The following is a 25209-nucleotide window of genomic DNA, read 5'->3' as shown; positions in this document are numbered from 1 at the left end:
TGACTCGTTCAATACAGAACCCTGTTCTAGTCTGGTGCGTGGAAACTTGTCCTTGGTTTAGGCTGGTGGTTTGGAGAACCCAGAACGCTGACAAGCAGCAGGCTCTCGGACGCGTCCCCGGACGGGGACTGCCCTGGCCAGCGGGCAGCTCCTGCTGATGCTGTCCAGGCGTCGCCCAGGGGGAAAGGTTGCAGAGCGGTCGGAACGCGCGGGAGGAGTCTGGCGGTGATTGATGGGGAAAGGACGAATGAATAAAAGTACTTGTCTCGGGACGGCAGAGACCTCGAGCAACTGTGGAGGTTACTTGGTCTGGCATTCCCTAGGCGTTTCCTCAGAGCCGGACCGCCCGGCCCTGAAGGGAGGCGTGCTCGCCCCCCAGAGCGTGCTGGAACCGACCTGCGAGCCGAGCGTCCCGGGAAGGAGGTCCCCGCTCATCGCTTTGCTCCCGGTGCTTCCCATTCGCGAGGTAAACATTCTGGCTTGGTGTTGAGTTAAAATTAGTGATTGAACCTTGTCCTGGGGCTTCAGCTTGGGTTGGGAGTTTGGGGATATCTACTTTTAAATCTAATTAAAGAAAAAAAAAGACGCATAGATACAATGAATTAAAATGAGGTTGGAGTAAAGGAGAGCAAATAAAAGTTTGAAGCCACTTAGAGGGGACAGACGCTTCGAAGTTCATGCTGACACTCCCCCAAGTCGGACGAGTTGTGTGGGTCAGCCGGCGCACTCTGGCGGGCGCCGGGGCGATCCGAGCGCAGGCGGCTGGGGAGTAGTGGCTTCCACCGCCGGGAGGAGTCTTGACGACGTTCAGACACCGGGTGTCCGCGTTCCCTGCGGAGCAAAATGCAGAGGTTGGCATATGCCCTTGGCCTCTGGGTGCCTTGGTCCCCCCAGTCCCCACGCACCCTTAGCCAGAACTTCTGTGCTTCCCCGGGACGCACCAAAGAGCTCAAAGCTAAGCCCTAGACACCCATCCTTCTCTCTCTGGCACACCCCTTCCAGAATGCCCCGCCCCACTGCGAGTCACTAATCCCCCGGGGGAACGCAAGGGAGAAAAAAAGCACAGGGAAAGCTGGTTCGGGAAGGACAGTCGAGCGACTCAGGAGTGTCACGCGCGCCGGTTTAGCACTGGCTCGCAAACTTGAGTTACATTTGCGCGCGGACGCTCGCCGCGCGGCTGCGCTCTGCGCTAGCGGTTTGCAGGGGCGTGGCTGGGGTAGCTGCCCCAAGCTTCCAGTCTTTCTTCCCTGCGGTTCTCCAGACTCAGAGCTGCACAGCGGCCACCCGACGCCCACTGGAGCAGGCAGCAGCATGCGGCCGCCGCCAAGCTTGCGCGGACGCGCCCTGCTGGCGCTGGTCATCGCCTGCGGCGTGGCGGGGGTCCAGGGAGAAGAGAGGGGATTCCCATCGACCAGGGCCACTCTGCCACTTCCGGGACCCGGAGAGATAATGACGCCCCCCGCCGAGGTTTCCTGGCCGAAGAATCCCAACGCCAGCTTGCCGTCGACTTCTGCACCCCCGCAGATGCCTAAAGCAGGGAGAACAACCGGAGCCCGGCCACGCTCGCCTCCTCCGTGCGAGAGATCCATTGAGATCAAGGAGACTTTCAAGTATATCAACACGGTGGTGTCCTGTCTAGTGTTCGTGCTGGGCATCATCGGGAATTCCACACTGCTGAGAATCATTTACAAGAACAAGTGCATGCGAAACGGCCCTAATATCTTGATAGCCAGCCTGGCTCTGGGAGACCTGCTACACATCATCATTGACATCCCCATCACTGTCTACAAGGTAAAGGGCCAATTTTGACGGGAGGGTGCCTAGGTAGGAGGAGGAAGACGGAAGAGCCTTTGGGGGATGCTTACTCTAGAAGATCCATAGCCTCCTAAAAGTCAGCTAGCATTGGAAACAAATTCCCTACTGGTCTTCAGTAACCTTAGGCTAAGCCTCGAGCAAGCATAATCCCCACACCAGCAGGATCAGCATCACTTGGGAGGGAACATGTTAGAAAAGACATTTTATGACCCCACCTCAGACCTACTGATTTCAGAAATTCTGAGATAGAGCCCAGTAGTATGTATTTTTAACAAGCCCTCCATGTGATGAGGATGAACTGTAAACTCTGAGAACCACTGGTCCTGAAGTATTTAGTCCCTAAGCCTAGGTCACTGGGCCCACTGTCTCTAAAAAAAAAAAAAAAAAAAAAAAAAATGTGGCCCACAGATTGGCAGGACCGATGTCACCAGAGACCCGGTTAGAACTGCAACTCCAGCTGAAACTTACAAAAGCAGAATCCGCATCTTTAGATACCTAGGCGATTCACATGCACACCAACCTTGGGAAGCATTTTTGTGGAGGGCCCTAAAAGTAGACGAGCTGGAATTGGGTTTTTTAGGAAACAAATGGGCTAGAAGAAAGAGACCAGATTAGAGAGTACACCAACACGCTTCACCTGCTGTGAATGACTGAACTGCACCTGCTCTTTAGTGCATGTCTAGAGCGGACCAAGCCCTGGAAAGGATGGGTTACTTCCCTTTACTACTTTTGACAGCCCGCAAGTAGGTATTTCTCCATTTTACAGATGATCGACAAGATGTTCGAGGCCTCACAGTTAGTAAGAGATGGAGGTGGGATTCAAGCCCAAATCTGTCAGGTCCAAAGTACAAGCTGTACCCCCATCGATTACCTTGAGAACAAACCAAAGAGCACTCAGCGTGAAGTCTCTAAATGGTTTCAGCTGCTAACGTTAATTGTGATTACCACAGGGAACCGGGCACAGAGAGCTAGGGCAGGACATAAACCCCCGCACTATTTGACTCCAGGTTGTTTTGGAACTCTAGACACATCCCGACATCTCTGGGCCTTAGTTTCCTCAACTCTACAATGAGGCTGTTAGTGCCCAGCTACTGGGGTATTGTGGTGTTAAGAAAAAGAGCCTGGGTGAAAGAGCCAGAAAATTTTTAAAGCCCATGCAAGGATCTAAAACTCTGCTTACCCATCATGATCAGCAGTAGAAAGTCACACATAAGAACAGAACCAAAGTGTAAGGAAAAGGGAATGTGCTTTGGGAATTTGCCTGAAGCTAATCCAGGGCTCAGTACAAGGGGGAAAATGTGGCATGGAGGCTGAGAAGGGGTGATAGGGGATGTTTTGATCTTTGTGGCAGGAAGCACCATGAGACATGCCTTTAATCCTAATCCAAATAACCATACTTTAAGGGAATTCTAGCAATTTCTGAAGTTTAGATATAGGATTCGGATTAAGATCCAGGCTCTGGAAGGAAACACTCCCACAAATGCGGGATAAATAGAAGAAATCCTAAAATGCTGCATGGCAACTTGTTCTCATGAAGTCTGAGTGTTTCCTGGGAGAGGTGCAATCGAAAATGGTCCCTTAGATGCAGTCACAGTTCTGTTAGAGCCAGAAGTGATGCGCTTACTTCTTAAGCAGCCCCAACGACCAACTCTTACTGTTCCAATTTGACAAAAGAATTTCAATTCAATTCATCAGAACTAACTCGAGAAACTGTAGAGTGGATGTTGCAAAATATTTAAATGAGTGAGATAAAAATCCTTCTGAAAAGGGAGATTACAATCCAGTTTTGCTAGGCTTGCATAGAATTGTGTGAAAGGTCTCCTTGGGGAGGACTTTCTTACTTTCTTACTTTCTCTGATCACATGATTACATTTGATAAACCAGAGAATATCTGACTCCCGGGGTGGGGAGCGTGGAGGGCACACAATTTTTACTTTCATTTCAATTTTCTTTACGATTTCCCTAGGAAATTACATCATTTTGCCTGAAGCCATTCAATCTGTTAAAACTGTGCTTTTACTTCTGAAGTAAACAGTCATTACAAATCTGGCCCCCCAGTCATCTATATTGGTCATAAACACATCCATCACAAAGAATAAGGTCCCATTGCCAAGTTTGCCAAAGTGGAATGCTACATAGTAGCTTTTAGTTTATTTTTATCTTGCATGTAAACATGTGTCGCTTGAAGCATAATATAATAATAATGGCTGCCATTTATTATGCACTAGGTTCTTGGTCGGTATCACTAAATCACTGCAGCAAACCCCAGGGAGGAGGTACTGTTGTCATCCCTGTTTTACAGGAAAACTCCGTGTTGGACAGGTGAGGAAGTAACTTGCCCAATGTTGCACCACTGGACAGTGGTGAAACTAGGGCTTGGACCCTGGCTATCTGGGCCCTAGAACCCGGAAGGTTCTAAGTCTTCCTAGACCTGGGGCCTTCCCTGTCCCTCTGCACTGAGTGAGCTCAGACCCAGCATTCCCTTCTCTCACATGCAGTATTCTTAGAACCTCATTTGCGTGCCCTGGTGGGATTACAGGACACGCTGCCACACGGCAGGGTGCTTGGTAAACATTTCCAGCTTTAATCTGAGTCATGTGAAGATTTCTATCTCCTGAAATTCCCCTTCAGATGATCTGTAGTACATAATATGGATAATATCACTGTTATTTTAAAGACTTTATTTTACAAAAAACACCCAATTCAGACTAGTTAAAAGCCATTTATTCTCCTAAATAATTGTGATGCCATATAAGTAAGTTATTTTTTTTTTTTAAAGAGAGAAACATAGGGCACAAGTGAGCGAGGGGCAGACAGAGAGAGAGAGAGAGAAGCGGGGCTCACCAGAAGCAGGGCTCAAGCTCACCCGAAGTGAGGTTTGTGCTCCCCTGAGGTGGGAGTCAAACTCACAAACTGTGAGATCATGACCCGAGCCAACATCAAATGCTTAACCAACTGAGCCACCCAGGTACCCAACCATATAAGTAAGTTTTTAAAAATGCATTTAGAAGCTCAGCATAAGCAGGTATTATACTTAACACAAAGTAATTTAAGTGAATTATGAATGCCATTTAAACTTATCCTAAACTGGGAGACTTTAATCTCTAAACCAATGATTTCTAATTTTTTTTTATGTTTATTTATTTTTAAGAGAGAGAGAGAGAGACAGAGAGAGAGTGCAAGCAGGGGAGGGGAAGAGAGAGAGGAAGACACAGAATCCAAAGCAGGCTCCAGGCTCTGAGCTGTAGACACAGAACCCGACATGGGGCTCGAACTCACGAACCCTGAGATCATGACCTGAGCTGAAGTCGGATGCTTAACCAACTGAGCCACCCAGGCACCCCTAAACTAATGATCTCTAATTTTGTTTTTGTGGGATATTACAATTATCTTTCAGGATCCATTTAATTGTATATATTATATACAATTGACATATAATTAATATGATATAATAATTATAATATATTAAAATGCAAAAAAAGTCATTCATGCATACACACACACAACATTTGCAATTTCATAGAGCCCACCTAACCCATCTGTTGGCACACCCAAGGGACATCAATGTGAATCTATTACATTAATCTGGAGGTCAGTAAATCTAGCATTCAAGAAAGTTGACAAACCCAAAATGTCATAGTCTCTGATACTGCTGTAGAATGGGACAGGACTTCACAGGGAGGTGCCGACAACCCTTAGGATATAGATCTGTTCTACCTCAAGAGACAAGGTCTCTGGAAACTTTCAGGTAAAATCAGTCCTCTCACCAGGTATCCTATGGCTGAGAGGAAATCCTATGATGAAAGCCACAGAGGTATCATAGGAAACCCAGACAAAGGAAACTGTTGAAGTACTTCACATATGCATATTCATGTAAATATGCTGAAAAGAAGAGTCTGGCTTATCCTTCCCAGCAGTGTCTGCTAAGGCTCTAACATGTTACATTATGTAAGTCCATCCAGATGAAAATGGAAAAGGCAGTCATCCAAAGCGGATATTTTTACTTCTTATGTTGCTCTATGTGCATAAACCTCCACTTACCGATCAGAAAATTATAACTTTTATATGTATCTTTATATCTCTGTGCACAGGTGTATACACATATAAACACATATAAATAGACCGGTAAATAGCATTTGGCACAGTGCCTGGCACCTAGTAAGAAAAAAATAAATGTGTGTGTGTGTGTGTGTGTGTGTGTGTGTGTGTGTGTGTGTGTGTAAGAATGAAAATTTGGGCTTTTTTTTTCAGCTTTGCCATTATAAATGTGACTACAAGTAATAGACTCATACAAATGGCTTTGCACACATGTGTGACTATATCTGAAAATTTCTAGAACTACAATTACTAATCAAAGGGTATGTGCATTTGTGATTTTTATAGATGTCTCTATTTTATGCCCCAAAGTTATGGTTGTACTCTTAGTTTGGGTCACTATTTTATATAACATCTCCATACATATATGCATGTATTAATGTCTATCTCTAGTATATACATGGATCACCATGCCAATATTTACATGGTCTATATACATGTACCTGAACCAAAAGCCAGTATTTATAAGTATATGATGTGAGGATGAACCTCTTCTTATTCACAGGCTAGTTGTGTCCTTCCTTGTATAGACTGCGGTGAATGGGGTAACCAATATGTCTGTTGCCTATGAGAACCTATCTGACTAGTAAGTTGCGGTAGCACTGATGTCAAAGCTGTCCCAGCTGTGTACAAACAGCAAAGCAGGGGTATACTTCTGGATGCCATGAAGGTTTTATGTTGTTGGTGGCTGATTGTTTGGTTGGTTAGTTCGTTTGGCTTCGTTTGGTTTAGCAGTGATATTTAACAAAAGTTGGTGGCAAGTTCAAGTTAAAATTTACTTAACTTCTTTTAACTTCTCAAGCAATTAAAAATTCTTGAGCAAATAATGAGTTTTTAAATTATCTCTGGATTTCATTTAACAATTTCACTCTCAGTGCTATATGGGCATGGGTAACTGAGCTAATACAGTTAATTCTCAAATGTAACTTCCTTTATGTGTAAGCAAACTGCATTTGCAAACAAATCTGCTTGTGAACTGGAAGACAGGTTATCGGTATGGACATTGGTTTGATAAGGATCCACATGTAATCAGATGTCCAGCGGTGGTGGAGTGCCTTTGAATGGCTTTGCTGTTAAGATTTCGTAAGCTACTATTAGAGGCAAAGAGCCTGCCTTCATAGTTCTGAAAGGCAAAATCGCTGATCTTTAATGTTTAACTAGTTAAGGTAGGGTATACCTGACATTTAAATGCTGGCATGTAAAAATGTGGAGTTGCTTCACTGAACCCACAAATGAGTTTTGAGTGAAGTGACCTTGTCAGGTAATCAGACATTTTCTGCTTATGACACCCTATCTTTCTGAACAAACTTAACCTTCCTCACTTCCAAAGTTAGACTACTTCTAGTAATTAACAAGTTTATGTGCAATTGACTAGTTTCATAGTTATAAGTAAAAGTTACTGGAACTCCATCAGATTTAACTTTTGAAGTTATAATTGTCTGATCGGTAAGTGGAGGTTTATGCACATAGAGCAACATAAGAAGTAAAAGTATCATTGGATAGGGGAGTCTGATTTCTTCCCAGATAATAATACTCCTCATCTCCAGTTAGGTAACTGAGATATTTTACTAACATTTTATAATATTTAGAGATATTCTAGTGGCAGAAGCTCTTTGAACCCAAAATGGAACCTAGATATGTTGAGATTCATTTATTTAAAGCAAAAAAAAAAAAAAAAAAAAAAAAAAGAAAAAAAATTAAGGAGCACCAATTAAGCACATGTAAGGTGTTAGCTTTTAAAAAGTATTAATAGGCTATTAGCTCTGAATGACCTAGAATCAACTAACAGATAAAACTAATACCCCAACACCCACCTAGTGTCATGCCTGCAACAGTCAGTACCAGACAGATGCTTGTGGACAAAAGATGTTACACATAAAACATAAGGACAGTGGGGCTTTGATAATCATAATTTTTATAACTGTTCAGATGAAAAAGAAGGGTGAAGTTGTTCCTCTTCCTGTATGAGAACATTGCCCATAGTTACATAATAGGTCAATAGCATAATTCAAATAATCTAGAAACTCAAGAGTTCACATTCCCAATTTATTGTTCCACACGTGGATTCCTGTGACAAAATGGTTGGCAAACTCTTGGCCTTGGGCAATGAAAGATTCGCTAGGTTAACTCTATAGTCCTTGCGTTTGCTTTTGATCTGCCACTGGCCACTCCATAAATCCAAGCCTCTTAAAATGTCATGGCAATGTTACTTTCAATATGCCCAGGCTTATCTATCAAAGGCTCTACATTTTTTCTTTGCTCACTTTAAATGAGTTGTTCAGGATGAAGATATTTCCATAGGTATACAAGAGGATGACATAGCCAAGACCCTGTTGTCTCAAGGCCAGGGAGCCACGTGCTTCATTTTGCAAAGAAAAACCATATAAGGTGATCTATGTGTGGCTAATATGCTATAGTTGATTATTTTTAGAGAAACATGACAAATGCTAATAAATGATTAAGTGCTTCAAAGGGTGTTGACAGATAAAGCCTGAGCTTAAATAAGATTCAAGATGTAATTTATGATGTGAAACAATCTCTTTCAAGACTTTGATGAGGTTGGTTACGTTTGGGAGGCAGCTGAGTGTGGTGTATTGGGTACATCTTACCCAACAACTTCTCTAATTTTAGACTTCTGTCCTTTCCTCTTGCCAGTGCTTTTATTTTAGAGATTGATTACTTCTCTTTCCCCCTATAGACCCTCTGGGGAAAATGTAAACGAAGAAAATAGCCCAAGTGTGGTGGTAGAAGAGCAAGAAAGAGGCTCATGCTTGAGTCAGAAATTTATTAGCAAAGTTGACAGAGAATTTGTCGAGCAATTCTCTGTCCCTAAGACTCACAGCCACTTTCATGCCCCCTGATTTGTGTCCTCTCTCTACTTCTGTCCTCTTTAGCTCAATTGTAGTTTCCAGAAAGGAGGAAAACTATCCTCTGGATGTTTATGTTGTACATATCTTTCTTCCCCCTCGCTCAGTGTTTTCAAACTATTTTAAAGGGCTTTGAGATTGCATGGTAATCAAATGTCTTCTCATAGTAGCTTACCAGTGTCCCAAAGATATTTTCTGGATAGAATTAGGTTTAGGTAAGACATGAGATGATTTAATAAGATTTGTTGACTTCATGAAGTTTCAGAGTCTCTTTCTGAGCCGCGAGACCATCGGCTTGTAATTCTGACATTTTTCACGTGTCACAGTGATCATAGAAGATACAGTTCAGCTACATGAATCAAAAAATCTACTAGGTCTGTAAACAGCATTTCTTAATGCTCTTAGTTGGACTCTTCAGAATATGTAACATGTCAGTGAGTTTTTAAGCACAAACTGTGCATGTATTCTTAAATTCGAATAATAGGAGAGTAGCAATCTATTTATTGACCTGTTACAGACTTGGAAATAGATTTCATTGTAACACTAGCAGAGAATATATTTAAAGTAAACTTAAATTTCTCCTAAGATATATTTTTTTAATCTTTTCTTTTTGCTTCTGGAGATTTTGTTTCAGGAAACTCCATTCACCTTCATGGAGTCAATGTTGTATTTAAGCAAGTCATAGGAATGTTTCCAGAGCAGGAAAAACCCTCTGTTCTGCGGGTGTGCATGCAACAGATTCTTGGAGACAGAACCTCTGTCTCGCCCAACTCCAGGGGCGTTGTTCACACTGTGGTCTGTTGAAGTGTCACCCCTGGGGTTATGCTGGCATTATTTCTGACCCACATATTTCTAATCCTCACGACCTAATTTTTAGGTGATTAAGTGCATTTTAATGGATGCAGAATGGAACTTGTAATTGATACCTGTCCCCAAGGGCACAGGTACGACATACGTCAAGAAAATATTTTCTGTGTACCTGACCAGCAGCTTACCTTAAATTCTGTCCATACGTACGATTAAAAAAGAAATGAAAATCCCTTAATAAGCGTGCTCTATCTTTAAAATGCCAGTTCAAATGCAGAAAAATTCTTATCTGCTGCAGGAAACAGATAAAAACAGAAGAATACACCCTTTCCCAAAGCTGTGAAACACAACCACTCCATTATTTCCCTCTTTTGACTCTCACTGTAAAAACATTTCTATAATACCAGTCATTTGAAAGAAAGGTTCACACTTCATCACAGCTGTCTGGCAAAGTAACCCTGGTTGTTGTTGTAAATATATTGCTCACCCAGCCTTTTAAACAATCATGTCCTACAGCATCTCCATGCTTAGGCAGCCATCTCCACCAAATTTACAACTAAAGCTCCTGGTAGGATCCCGTTAGATATTGAGAAACAGTAAGTTCTGTTTTATGTCAGTCATTTCCTTGGCAGCTTTGAGTAGGAGCGACAGGATGGGAGAGGAACTTTTGCTTTTCACTTTTTCTAGCCTGTTCGGAAGGCGGAACTCCAAAAAGAGAGGAGCCAACCATCACTCCGCAATCCCTCAGGGCCCTGGCTCCATGTGTCAAGAAGATCTGATCCTCTGGAAAGAGGAAGGAAGGGCATGGAATAGACGATACAAAAACAAACAAACAAACAAACAATAAATGCGTAGCCATCTCAGTTCTCTAAAGACTTTGTTCCAAATATGAGAACTGAAAGTTCATGACAGTAGTTTTATCATAAGATTTCTGCCTTATGATTGCATTCATGCATTCATCCATTGCACACTCATTCACTGTTAATCAACAGGCATTTAATGAGTGACCACTGTGTGCCAGGCACTATGCTGGACATTAAAAATGTGATAGAGTATTCTGAAACAAGTAAATAGTTAAAACTCAGTATATACTCTTGATTTAAAAAATAGGAAAAGAAAATGGTATATAAGGTTAATGAAGCGATTGGACATTTATTAGTGCAAGACGGTTAACTTTCAAATTTCCTGACTTTATGGGGCTTAATTCCTTTGGGCATTAACAGTGGTATGTATTAACAGGGTTTTCTCCATTTAATTTCTCGGGAATGTGATTTTTAATTAAAAAGATAAATGAAAAATGTAAATCTCCCAGTTGGAGAGATTTTGTAGGAATCATTAACAATACTTATAAAAAGGGGATATTTATTTCCTATTCATGCTATTTATCCTTTTAGAAATTGAGAAAAAATATATAATATAAAAATAATTGTTAAATGTAATAGAAAAATAATGTATTTGTATGCTATTGCCTTTTTTCTAAATTTTTTTTACACTTATTTATTTTTGAGAGACAGAGAGAGACAAAGCACAAGTGGGGGAGGGGCAGAGAGAGAAGGAGACACAGAATCCGAAGCAGGCAGCCCGATGCGGGGCTCGAACCCACAAACCATGAGATCATGACCTGAGCCGAAGTCAGATGCTCAACCGACTGAGCCACCCAGGTGCCCCTGTATGCTATTGCCTTCTTTTCTTTCATAAACAGCCATTCCAACATAAAGTTATGCAGTCATGGTCATCCTTGAGTAGAAATCTTATAATCAGTACGATCACGTCTTTTTTCAGTCTAGTGTTGATTTACTTATTTGTTTTTATTCATACAAAAGAAACGTTCTCGGGAAGCAGTGTAAACCATAAGGGAAGGGAATGAGCACAAGCGTGGGCTATCATTTGTCGAATGGACACCACGCTGTAGGACCTAACAGTGTCAAAAGCTCTTGGTTGGTTGAGTCATCGCAATATGAAAACCAGTAACAGTTATGGGAGTAATTTCTAACTGGTTCACATTTAATTAGTGGTAGGTAATATATATTCAAACTTACTTTTAAGCAGAACCTAGACATTTAATTCCTGTGATAGGGACCAAGAAACAATACAGAACTCTAACATTGATTTTGCAATTAGAGAGACTTGTCTGATTGCATGCTTGATTTGTTTTCAGTATTCAGATCTTGCCCTTAAGTTATCTAATTGAATGGAGTGAAGTCCAAAGAAAAAACTCAACATGAGGAATAAGAATGTGTTATTGCTGGGTTTAAAGTTAGAATTACTTCCTCTTGCAATAAAAAGAATCAATTTCCCCTACAAGAGGAAAGCTATACTGTTGTACTTCAAATTAGGTGTTGGATGTCAGGATTTTTGTCAACAAAGAGTGAAATAATTAATTTCCAGTTATCACAAAAATCTATAAGAACATTCTTTCACTGAAATTTAAAGATGGCACCTTGGTTGAGAGTGATGTTTGTTTTTAAATTTTAGTAAATCTTCCTTCACTTCCACTTGGGGTTTTGTTCACCGTTAAGCAAGGGGTTGATGTCTTTGCATTTTAAATAAGCTCCCAGCACTAAATTGCCCAAGACTTACTGGAAGCCATGAAGACCAAGATGAGCATCAGAAGTGGGCATGGTTTCTGCCACTGGGTAGCTGGCTTCTCAGAGTCTCCACAAAGCCTTCTGGTTGGAGAGAAGCAGGGGTTGCCAAAGTCACCCTTCTCATTACAAAATAACAGAAGTGACAGTGGGCACTTTGTCTCTCATCTTTTGTGGCCTTCCAGGACCAGCAGCATTCGAGCCTGAATTAAAAGCCCACAAAGCCAAAAAAGCTGATGAAGGTTAATGCTCCCGGGTTTGCAGTTCCTTTCCCTTTGGAAGGGTAGATTAGAAAATTGTAAGCCCTCAGTTATGATTCGGTTTCTGACTATCTCTGTGTCGAACGTGAAGAGAATGGTTACAATTTTCAGTTTGTGTTTCCCTATCCCCTGTGATAACTTGGGTCAGAGGTTGAGCTGCAGGTCTCCCAGTGGTATGAAGAACAATCCTCCAATTTCTGGGCTGAGCCAAAAACAATAGTAACCTCAAAACAGGGCCTGGATTCAGTACAGGGCTCCTTTCCATTGGCCAGACTTCTTTCCCTTCAGTGGCCTGGACGCTCATTCATCTTGATTCATCTGATGCCTGCACCTAGGTGATCCTAATATTTGCATATCTGGAAATAGTTTGAGGCAAATAAGATATTTGGAAATATGTTAATTTTTGGATATTATGTGAATGAAATGGCTACGTGCTTAGGAGAGATTTTATTTTGCATCTAGATATTTTTACCATTGACACATAGGTATGGGTCAAAATGCGAATATTGATTTAATTCTAAACAATCTTTTTTCTATGGTCAGTTTCTCCAAAACGCTATATAGACTCTAAAATCAGACCATGTGGGTTCAAATGTGGATCGGTTACTTCAGTGAGTAATAAACCAAGTTACCAGGACAACTAACCAAGTGAGTAAAGCAAGGACAGATATATTACTTGTCAAATGATGAATAGTAAATAACCCCAAAACTTAGTGGCTTGAAACAATAAACTTTTATTATCTCACACCTTGTCTGTGGCTCTAGAATTCAGGAACCGCTTAGCTGGGTGCTTCTGGTCCAGTGTCTCTCATGAGGGTGCAGTCAAGGTATTTGCCAAGGGCTTCAGTTTTCTGAAGATTTGCCTAAAGCTGGAGGAATCTCTCATTCATACAGCTGGTAAATTTGTGCTAGTCTCACCTTTTTTTCTTTTCTTTTTTTTTTTTTAACGTTTACTTATTCTCGAGAGAAAGAGACAGAGTGTGAGTGGGGGAGGGTCCGAGAGAGGGGGAGACACAGAATCTGAAGCAGGCTCCAGGCTCTGAGCTGTCAGCACAGAGCCTGATGTGGGCCTCGAACTCACAAACTGTGAGGTCATGACCTGATCCGAAGTCGGATGCTTAACCGACTGAGCCACCCAGGTGCCCCTGGCAAATTTTTGCTAGTCGTTTTCAGGAAGCCTAAGTTCCTCGCCATGCTGGCCTGCCCACAGACACTTGGGTGTCCTCCTGACATGGCACCTGGTCTCCTGAGAATGAGTGATCCACCAGACCACAAGGAGAAAGCCATATGCCTTTTGTGAACTAGTCTCCGACATCACACATCATCCCTTTCACCACATTCTGTTCGTAGAAAGCAAATTGTTAAAGCCAACCCTCATTCAAGGAAAGGGAAACGAGGCTTCTTCACCTTGTGAAGGGAGGAGCAGCAAAGAATTTGTGGACGTATTTAAAACCAACACAGTATGTTAATAACCTTCTAAGTGCCTCAGTTTTCTTATCTGTAAAATGGGGATCAGTAGTACTATGTCCTAGGATTTCTTCAGAGATGTCAACGATATGGTATGTGCAAAGTGCTTAGAATAATGCCTAACCCATTTGCAAGTGCCACCTAACTGTTAGTTTTGTTTTCTTTCTTTCTTTTTTTTTTTTTTTTCCTGATACCTCTAAGAGCAATCAGAATTAGAAATATTGTCTGGATAATTCATAAGAAGCTGGTCTGGTAGAGTCCTTGGAACTGGTTGGAACTTTTTTATTCTTATGTTTCCAAGGGCAATTGGCGGTTCCTTTAAAGTATCTTAAGTTCATAGCCGGTTCAGACCTAAGGCATCCTGAGTCTGATGAATGAGTCTGAATGGCTCCATCATTCATGTGACAAACCTCTTAGTTCCCTGACTCCTCGTGTCTTGTATCCAAACCATAACAAATCCTCCCGGCTCCACCTTCAAATATAAAAATATATTTGGTCTGCAACCCATTCGTTCAGCCCCAGGTTACCACCGGGTCCAGCTGACCACAATCTCTCATCAAAGCTTCCTTTCTCAACCCCACATTCTATTCTACATTGAGCATCCACACTGATATTTTTACTTATTTTTATTTTTTTAATGTTTACTTATTTTTGAGAGGGAGAGCACAAGCAGGGAGGGGCCGAGAGAAAGAGGGAAACAGAATCCCAAGCAAGCTCACACTGTCAGCACAGAGCTTGATGTGGGGCTCAAACTCACGAACTGTGAGATCACGACCTGAGCCCAAATCAAGAATCAGACGCTTAACTGAGCCACCCAGGCTCCCCTGACAGTGATCTTCTTCAACCATAAATAAGACCATGCCATTTCCCTGTTTAAAAACGGACAATGTACTTCCTCGAAAATTATTCAGACGACTCCTTCTACAACATCATCTCTTAGACACTTGGCCTGGGTCTTGATAGACTTCTTTGTGTAAGGTCAGCACACTAGGCTTATTTTCTTACCCCGAGACCTTTGCACTTGCTCCTTCCTCTGCCCTGAATGCACTTTGCATGGCTCACTTTCTTACTGTAGTCACATCCCTTACTCCTATGTTGCCTCTTCAGAAAGATGTTGCTTGAGAAGCTTATCAAGAAATTACTCCAAATCCCACTATACCCTCTTCATATAATGGCAATAACCGTATGACACCATATTAAATATTTGTGTGCACTTTTTTATATGACTCCTTCACTAGCCTGTAATCTCTAGGAGAGCAGGGAGTTTGCCTTATTCACTGATATGCACCCTGTACTCAGAATGGTGTCTGGCATATAGTGAATGCTCAATAAATGCTTATTGAATGAATGAATGAATGAATGAACAAGCAGAATTCTGACCCAATTGACTAATCCAGAAGTCACAAGTAGTCTGATCTACAGATATATATTTTTTGATACAATGTTATTTGACAGTGTTTTTTAAAAATATGAGTTAGGGGCGCCTGGGTGGCTCAGTTGGTTAAGCGGCCGACTTCGGCTCAGGTCATGATCTTGTGGTCCGTGAGTTCGAGCCCCGCATCGGGCTCTGTGCTGACAGCTCAGAGCCTGGAGCCTGTTTCAGATTCTGTGTCTCCCTCTCTCTCTCACCCTCCCCTGTTCATGCTCTGTCTCTCTCTGTCTCAAAAATAAATAAACGTTAAAAAAAATTTTTAAATGACTTAAAAACTTTTATAATTATGAGGTTTTATATAAAAATTTGATTTTTTTAGTTAAAATCAAGAGTTGTGTTTTGTTGTTGGTTTTTAATGTGGGACTCCTTGGCAAAAATCATATCATGGTCTTTAAGCAGCTTCCCCTTTTAGATGGGATTTACCCCACACCCTACCACTCTCTATTATCTTCCTGACACCGATGACTTCTTTACACCCGGCTTCTCTACCCCTCTGTGTTGCCTGCCTGGCCCTGTAGATCTTCAGGACCCTAGATGAAGCATGTCTGTGGTAAGCTTGTCAACATCTATCCTACATGTCAGAGTAACTTTTTGTATCTAACTTGGAAACGAAATTGGTCTCATGTTGGAGCTCCAAGTCGTATTCATACTAGACACACATTTCAGTCTTTGGTGCCATTTTGGAACAATCACACATCTTGACAGACTCCACAAAGAAACTCCACTAAAGTGAAAGGACAGAAAGACTCAATTGTGTTTCAAAATAGTTTTCACTTTTGGAAGATTATTTTTTAAAACATTAAAAAAAAAACATTGATTTGAAATACTTTTCTTTATTTTCAAAACCTCAGGAACATTCAATCCAGATGTTCACCTAAAGTGATTCATTAACGAGTGTGGGCACACCCAGTTGTCCTAAGAAAGAAATTAACTGGTTTTCACAAGAGATGGTTGTACATCTATTGTGAAAGCCGGAAGGAGAGAAATATATGTATAATAGCAAGAACTTATGTCTTTTTACTCATGGTAGAGCCAGTGCCTATATGTTTTAGGGGTTTGAATATGGCATCCACAACATGGCAGGAACTGAATTAGGCAGTTGCAGTGGCCGTATTCTGCCTTATACTCTAGGGATTCAAGAGAGCAAAAACTAAACAAAACAAACAAGTAAATGTTATAATACATGCAATAGTTGTTGACAGGTGCTATGGATAAAAAGGAAAGTCGAGTAGGGTAAGAGAGACAGGAACCCGGCTAGTTACTGTACTAATAATGGGGTTAAAGTAGGTTATGTTGAAAAGATGAGGTTTGAGCAAAATCTGAAGGAGGTAAGGGAGTTAGCCCAGTGGATCTGTGGGGAAAGAGCCTTCCAGAATAAGGAAACACCTAGAGTAAAGCCCTAACACAGCAGTGTGTCTAGGGTGTTCAAGGAGCAGTGTGCGTATTCCCGCTGAGTTTCTGGGCACTCAAGTTGACTACAGTAAAGTGGAAATATGCAAATACACATTTGCCATCTGTTTTTAACATTTATCATCTATATTTTGGTTTGGCCATGACCTGAGCATGTGAGACTCCATGACAGTAGAAGAGATGTTTTCAGTGCATCACATTCAGTTTTCCAAGGGGAACTTACAGGATCGGCCCCAGTTAGCCCCATGGTGGAGATTCTGATCCTAAGCTACTGTGTATGCATAACAAATTCTCCTGAACTGGCCGCATTTTCATTATTCCCAACCGCTCTCCTGATCCATATATCGAACACTGATGCTTTTCAAAGGAGTAATCCATGAGGAAAAGAAGAAGAACTGGAATTGGTTATCTAACTCTGCATGTTAATTACCGTCCACTAAGTAATGCAGTTCAGAGGGCACCGTGTGAAAATCTTGCTCACAGAGCTTCATGTCTTCTCAATGCAGCTGCTTGCCGAGGACTGGCCCTTTGGAGTTGAGATGTGTAAGCTGGTGCCTTTTATCCAGAAGGCCTCCGTGGGAATCACTGTGTTGAGTCTATGTGCTCTAAGTATTGACAGGTAAGAGCGTATATTTAAGCCAGGTATATCCTGAACACTATACTAGTGATTGCTATGTTACTTAGAAACTAAAGTATGTAATTCAATAAAAGCAGGCTCTGCAGCTTGACAAATAATTCTATTTTGTACTTCAGATATCGAGCCGTTGCTTCTTGGAGTCGAATTAAAGGAATCGGGGTTCCAAAATGGACAGCAGTCGAAATTGTTTTAATTTGGGTGGTCTCTGTGGTTCTGGCAGTCCCTGAAGCCGTGGGTTTTGATATGATAACCATTGACTACAAAGGACGTTACCTGCGAATCTGCTTGCTTCGTCCCACTCAGAAAACAGCCTTCATGCAGGTGAATTTTACCTTTTCCTTTCCTTTCCATTCTTGCCTTATAAATATTTAGCTACTTTCCGCCTGATCTTCCCTTCTTGGGAAGCTATTGATTTATGACTGTCCTTGGCATAAATTAAGAGTGTAAGCCTCTGGACCGGGGGGCTAACGGTGACTAATGACCAATGCTGCGGAAAGCTAGGTCACTACTTCCACAAAAATTCCCTGGTGTTCAGGGATACAGATAAAGCAAGTTCACATGAGAGGATCGATTTGGACGTATAGCTTTTCTACTCATCTCCTCCATAAGGACTGCCAACTACTACATATTCCTCATAAGACAACACAGCAGCCATCAGAGGGAGTGGGTGGTTCAGTGAGTGATCCAGTAGGAGATGCCCGGATATGGAAGGATTCTGAATGGCAAGCCTGCCCTCTGTCTAAAGGGAAAGCTGCCATTGCAAAGAATTTTTCGTCTTGGCCATTTATTCAAGAACGTTGAATCAGGAAACGGGGGAAAATGGCAATGCTGGTATTTGAAGACAGATCTTGAGTATAAAAGACTCTTTCCAACAGAATGGATTAAGAGGTGTTAATTCAGGTGTCACCAATGGTTATTTTCTATTTCACATATAAGAAGACTATATACAACTTTAGGGATTATATGTATCCCGGTAATTAAAAGAAAAAAGAAGTGGGGCACCTTAGTGGCTCAGTCGGTTAAGCGTCCGAGTTTGGCTCAGGTCATGATCTCGTGATTCATGGATTCGAGCCTCCCCACCCCCCCCACACACCCCCCCCCCCCCCCCCCCCCCCCCCCCCCGTCAGGCTCCATGCTAACAGCTCAGAGCCTGGAGTCTGCTTCAGATTCTGTGTCTCCTTCTCTCTCTGCCCCTCCCCTGCTCATGCTCTGTCTGTCTCTGTCTCTCAACAATAAATAAATGTTAAAAAAAAATTTGTTTAAGAAAAAAGAGGGACATTAATGTGAAATTGAGAATGAGATTGCTATCTTCTTGTGTCTTATTAGTTAAAAGGAAAAAGTTTTCTGCATAGATTACATAAATTCTGCTCCAACACAGTTGGAAAAAAAGAGCAGAAATAAAGTAAAAAAAAAAAAAAAAGCCTAAGTCATAAGCAGCTTTGATTTTCTAATTGATAAGTGAGATTCGTACATTTCTTAGCTAAATAATTAATGCAGACCTTTCCACATCTATTTTTGTCTGGGAAACACACTTGTTAAAAAGTGAATGCTTCCCTTAAACACTAGGATGTCTTCACATATTCAGATGTGGTATTTCACAGAAAGAGTACCTTAAGAATGTTTTTGCTTAAGGATAATTTGCTTATGTGAAGGCAAAAATATTTGAATTACCAAATATTTTTAATTTTGCCCAACTGCCTAAATTTTTGAGCAGAATTACAGCACACTGCCTTAGAGAATTGAAATGCCCTTTAAGGAATGTTTGTTATACTTCGTATAAGTATTTAGTTATTTGTTCAGTAGATGTGGCCTGAAATATTCTATATAGTGTTTAGGAAATGTATCTACTTTAGAAGTAGATGAGTATGTTGTTGTTTTTTTTTTTTTAATTTAACGTGTGGTGTAGAAGATGTTTTTTACAGAGGAATGTTAACTCATAGAATTTTCTCTTCTCCATAGTTTTACAAGACAGCTAAAGATTGGTGGCTATTTAGTTTCTATTTCTGCTTGCCATTGGCCATCACTGCATTTTTTTATACCCTGATGACCTGTGAAATGTTGAGAAAGAAGAGTGGCATGCAGATTGCTTTAAATGACCACTTAAAGCAGGTAAGAAAATAGAAATATGTGCTGACTCATGATTATAATTATGAATAAGAAAATTATTACAATGACAACAAATTAAAATTATTATACACTAGACCATACTTCCATTCTCTTGCTTCCAGTATTTTTGAAAATACAAAGAATATTTTTTATATTATCTATCGAGAGATAATTCTGTTCTACGTAATCTAAAAAGATCTAGAAAGATCCATTACCTTTTTAAGGTGAATCTCTAGTCACTTTACTTCTAATTCACATCAACTATTCGACTTAAAGCTTGATGTTCTGAATTTGTACAAATGCCACTGGCTTTTTGTAAACAATATTAAATATTCTGTTTGGGAAGTGGGAACACTGTGATTATCTGAATCCTCTATTTAGTCCCTGACTATGGTTTTATTACAGAGACGGGAAGTGGCCAAAACGGTCTTTTGCCTGGTCCTCGTCTTTGCCCTGTGCTGGCTTCCCCTTCACCTCAGCAGGATTTTGAAGCTCACTCTTTATGATCAGAATGATCCTAATAGATGTGAACTTTTGAGGTAAGAAAAGTAAACTAGACCGATTTTTGTAGGTAAACGCCATTCAGAAGGTTTTTTCCACTGGTGCCTTGCAGAGACAGAGTACCATTTTGCTAGTCTTTAGGGAGCAGTTACAATTTTCACTTTTCCCCCTTCACTCCTGTTGTAGAGGAAGGAATAAAGTAGACTAATAAGAACACTGAGAATCGAGAAGCAGAGCTCTCTCCATTCGATCGTAAAATGATCGAAATGTTGAGTGGGTGGCACGATTGAAAATATAAGCTCCGATTCTCCTTGGCACTTTGCAAAGCCTTCTCAGCCAGCCTCATCACTTCCGAATGAGATTTTATTGTCAAAGAGAGAATTGGGCATGGGAGGGATGGGCATGATGACAGAGAGAGACAGAGAGAGAGAGAGAGAGATCATTATGAGCAAAGACTAGTGATAAAGTCAAACTATTGTATATGAGTAATGTTTTTCCCCCAAAACTCAAGAGTTTGCAAGGAATATAGGGTTAAAGCAACAAAGACATGTTTTGGAATATTTCTTACAGCTTTTTGTTGGTGTTGGACTACATTGGCATCAACATGGCCTCCCTGAATTCCTGCATTAATCCTATAGCTCTGTATTTGGTGAGCAAAAGATTCAAAAACTGCTTTAAGGTGAGAGTATTTCAAAATAAAAAAGCTCTTTTTTAGCCTGGCATCAAATATAACCTTTCCAAACGATTCAGATTTATATCTAAAGAGATTTAGTCAATTATTTTACAGTATTCCCTTGCGTTACATCACAGATAATTTTTTAAAATATGACTTCTGCTCAAAACTCACTCTACTTGATTTCTGCCTATAAATCCTCATCAACCACTCCCTTCTGCCTCAACCAATCAGTTGTACTTGGAGAAATGCTCAGAAAGTTAACAAAAAGGACATGCATTGATATCTGACAGGTGTCATATGATAAGAGCTAAACATGAGTTAAATGCCTTGTTCCCATTTTCAGTAGGTTTTGGAATAAGGCAGCATGGCTTGGATTATAACTAACTTAGTATCTTTTTCATATGGGACATGAAAATAGCAAGTCTAATGGAGACATGTAATTCAGGTTCTACCTCCTCTTTGCCACCTTGCTTGTAGAGCAGAGTTGTGCTACTTGATGTGGAATATGTGTATTATTCTTCGTTTGGCCACTTGCATTGTAACATCCATCCATTCATTCACTCCTTTGACAATCTAATATGAATGACATATTCCCTTCCCTTACATGGGAATGATCCATTTGTCCCTGGTAGCTCATTACTGGAAAGAACTCAGCTTCCTCAAAACATCTAAATCAGTCTTAAGTTCTTTGCCCACTCATAAGCTCATGAATTGTAGAGCTAGAAGAGAACGTTCATCAAGATCGACTCCCTCTTTTTAGAGAACAGAAAACAATGGACCTCCCAGTTCCTTATGCATACAGATCCTCAGAAAGCAAACAGTATGAACAAAGTTTGGGGATTTAAAAAAAATCCAAGAAAAGAAATTGGATGGATCAAACCGAGACATTAATGTACTTTCTAAGTTCATTGTGTGACGGTATTAAAAAGGCCCACGAGCATAACACGTGGCTGACAAAAACATCAATACAACATTAAATTCACTGACATAGAAAGCAGGCTACAGAGTAGTACATATAGTACAATTTTATTAAGATAACACACTCATGCACACATGCACATATACGGTCGTGTTTATATGTATGGTGTGTGGTAATATTTCTACTTGCATAGGAAGAAGTCTTGCGTTATATATTTATCAAATATTAAGAGAATTTCTCAAGTAAGCAAGAGTATATATCAAGAATGAGTGCTTTTCCCTTTTAATTTTAATGAAAATGTGAGTTTTAGTGATATACATTTCTTTCCCTGTATTTTCTAGTATAAAAAACTATCATATACTACTTGTGTAATTATATGCTGTTAAAGGGAAAAATAAGACAGCATAGAAAGGAAGTGGCCAAGAACTCCCGATCATGCCCAGACAGTCAGAACCCTAGAAAGTAGGAAGAGTCATGACAGTAACTGATGTGAACGGCTAACGAGTTACTTTGCTCTGTACAGTCATGCCTATGCTGCTGGTGCCAGTCATTTGAAGAAAAACAGTCCTTGGAGGAAAAGCAGTCATGCCTGAAGTTCAAAGCTAATGATCACGGATATGACAACTTCCGCTCCAGTAATAAATACAGCTCATCTTAGGAGAAGGAATAGTCACTTAATTTCATTTTCTTTATTGTGGACAGAAGTCACTAAAACAAGGAGGCGTTTGCCAAAACAAAACAACTGTGTGCTTGCACAAAACAATGTAAAAGTGTGAGAGTGATTATTTTCTTAACACTCACAGTGACCCATGACTCTCTATGAGCTATTTATTGCCTGAGAAAACAAAAGCCTTGAGAATTAAGAAAGCCTCCTCGTGAAAGCACTTAATTTTACACAGCCAGCACTCCAGTGTAGCTCTTAATAACTTCCAGTACATTCCTGCACCGCTTAGGTTTAGGTTGAACTCACTCTGAATTCCTGTTCAAGAGGTTTATGTTTTAAATTCATGTGAATCTGATATAAAGGAAAATTGTGTCACTGTAAAATGGAATCTTTGGATAAAGTTTAAATGACTCAATTTAAAATTTTAAAAAATCCTTTAAAAGAAACTTTTCTTAATTCATGGTGTCAAACCATTGGCTGGACTATAAAATGTGAAAGCAAGTTTAGCTGGTGTATCTTTTTTTTTTTTTTTTCACATTAGAAACATAATTAAAGGATCAGGAGGTAGCATCAGAGAGATTGAGGTTTTTGAAAATCATTCATCTTTCTCCATTCAGATAAGGCCAAATGTCACAAAGGGAAGGAGAGAGAAGGTTTGGAATGCTTTCCCAAAAGACTGCTTTGAAGTCTCCTACTCATGTATTCTGCGAAGAAAATGCTACCTATGATTTTTTTTCAAGATTATTACAATATTCTCCTTTCACTACTATAGTTGAAACACTATTTGTTTATTTTGTCATCTGCAAGTACTTAGCTACAATTATAGGACATGCAGATGATTCAACAAAGGGCCAGCCCCAGCGTTTAGTACCTTTACAATGGAGAGATGCCAGTAACCACCTAAGGGACAGGACGTGAGTTGCCTGGAGCAGGGCCCACAGGGCGCAGGAGAAAGCAGGGTCCTCTTCCACCTGCTGCAGTCAAAATGATCTCTGGCGTAGGGGTAATATGATAATTAAAACACTGTTTTTTGAAATCACACAAATTAACCAATTTAACAACTACTTGTAAAGCTTATTACTAATTTTTATATCATTTTTATAAATAACTAATAAAAAACCGTTTTTGATGTGGTGCTTTTTTGTCACATACAGGCAAAAGTGCTTTTGGGGACTGTAAGGACCTCTTTCTTTGTGCATTCTTGCCTAATTCTTTCATCTCCCCAGCAAAGCGCCTTAGGTTAACTTGGGATGATATGTGTGTGAAAATATGTACAAGAGAGAACGGAAGAGAGAGGAAATGAGGTGGGGTGGGAGGAAACCCACAGGGACGGATTCCCATTCTTAGCCTGACGTTCGTCATTGCCCCGTCACATCAATGCAAAAGGTCCTGATTCTGTTCCAGCAAAACACAGTGCAATGTTCTCAGAGTGACTGCAAGAATAAATTGGGCCCAAGAGCTTTAATTCTGTCTTAAAATATAGCAGAGTTTCTACTTTTTTTTTTTTCCTTTAGTAACCCTGGGCCACGTGCTGGAAATGAGCTAGCAATGTTGTTTTCTGCCAGCACCTAATGTGACAATACAGCAAACCAAAACCCCAAGATGTGGCCAAAAAGAAATGACAATAATTAATTCACATGCCACATGGATTCTATTTACAGATCACTCACGGTCTTGTTTATTAGTTTCTTCCCAATCACTTTCTCAGACACTTGTCAACACAAAAGACATTTCAAACTTTGGATTTTAAATTAACTTTGGATAACTAATATATTTTTTATTCCCACTTAAGTTTTAGCTCATTTTTATTCCCATGTACTGAGTTTTGGTTCTTCCTCCTCATTTACATCCCAATACCCTTTCCTTTTCCATATCAGACTGTGGTCTGTAATCATCTTTCCAAATTTTGAAACCGCACGCAAAGAGTATGTACATGGACTATTTATAACGAAATTGCTTTCAGTAGCTTTTCTAAAAATGTTTGATTTGAAAATGTTAACATCTGATAAAAGTTGGTAAGAAGCAAATATGATTTCTGGACATAATTAAAACCAATATGGCCAAAGGAATTCAGGTTGTAGCAAAACATGGGTATGCTGTTGTTAACTCTATAAAATTGTAATATAAACATGTAAAATAATTATGTATTTTGTCTTCTTGTGGTCACTTAAAGTGGCAACTACTGTAGTTGCTGATTTCTTATTATGTAAACAAAATCAATAAAAAGTTAAATTGTTTAAAAAAAAAAGACCAGCTTATTTTTCACTGCGCAGGCAATAATTTATTAAATACCAATTGATTAAGTGTTTAAAGGTTATACAAATGTTATGGGTAGACATTATTTATGTTAAGCATACAATGATCATGGAAGGATAAGAGTTGTTAAATTTCTGGTCTCCAGGCTGCATTATTGTTGTGTTTTATTGTTGTGAATAACCAGATATACACACAAGACATTCAATTTTCCAAGGCTGATGATCTGGTTGATAGTTTGCGATGGCCCCTCCTGTCTTCCTATCCCTGGTTGCCTGCCTTTGGAGCATTTCACTGGTTACTAATTATTGGACCAAAGGTCAAAGGGGAAAGGTTGAAATGAGCTTTTGGGATTACTCGCTTCATTTCACAAGCTTCTTTTCAGTGTTTGCTATGTGTGAAGTAGGATGAAATTAATAAAATGCAAGTTTCCTATTGATAGGAGACAGAAGTAATAAAAAATTTTAATACAAGGCAAAATGAAATGAGTACTGAGTAACCACAAACTCACTGCCCTCAAGGCTCATGTGTTGTGTCTCTTAGCACATGATCCCTTTCTCTCTCTGACCAAAATAACCAAGAATTAGCGTTTACTCTTTTCCCATACAATGATGTTAAACCCAGCCTAGTGTTCCAGACCCTTCTGAGTGATCCCTGACCTTTGCTGGATTTCAGCTGCCTAATCTCAGCTGAGCATTTGAGATATAGGTGTCCA

At 40.4% G+C, this 25209-nt stretch overlaps 1 protein-coding gene across 2 annotated transcripts; it reads left to right on the top strand.

Annotated features, from left to right (window-relative positions):
• EDNRB (endothelin receptor type B) lies at positions 1–24476 on the top strand. 2 transcript variants are annotated; one of them, XM_042928462.1, is made up of 8 exons: positions 282–466; positions 1262–1791; positions 17245–17357; positions 17492–17696; positions 19335–19484; positions 19887–20020; positions 20553–20661; positions 22101–24476. In XM_042928462.1, exons 2-8 carry the CDS (start codon positions 1312–1314, stop codon positions 22233–22235), a joined length of 1326 nt encoding a protein of 441 aa, XP_042784396.1. In that variant the 5' UTR covers positions 282–466; positions 1262–1311; the 3' UTR covers positions 22236–24476. The 2 variants fall into 2 exon arrangements, with proteins under 2 accessions (XP_042784388.1, XP_042784396.1); XM_042928454.1 differs by lacking the exon at positions 1262–1791 and having other exon boundaries at positions 1–466.
• Positions 24477–25209: the final 733 nt, after the last annotated feature.

This window comes from Panthera leo, chromosome A1 (assembly GCF_018350215.1).
Source record: "Panthera leo isolate Ple1 chromosome A1, P.leo_Ple1_pat1.1, whole genome shotgun sequence".
NCBI lineage: Eukaryota > Metazoa > Chordata > Mammalia > Carnivora > Felidae > Panthera > Panthera leo.
The sequence above is the reverse complement of the archived record's forward strand: the minus strand, read 5'-3'. Positions and strand labels throughout refer to the sequence as shown.

Bases quoted from the DNA above. Each gene is read 5' to 3' on its own strand.
- EDNRB (XM_042928462.1), top strand. From the start codon at position 1,312: ATGCGGCCGCCGCCAAGCTTGCGCGGACGCGCCCTGCTGGCGCTGGTC. The intron at 1,792-17,244 runs GTAAAGGGCCAA...TTCTCAATGCAG, and splicing joins TCCCCATCACTGTCTACAAG to CTGCTTGCCGAGGACTGGCC. The intron at 20,021-20,552 runs GTAAGAAAAGTA...TATTTCTTACAG, and splicing joins AATAGATGTGAACTTTTGAG to CTTTTTGTTGGTGTTGGACT.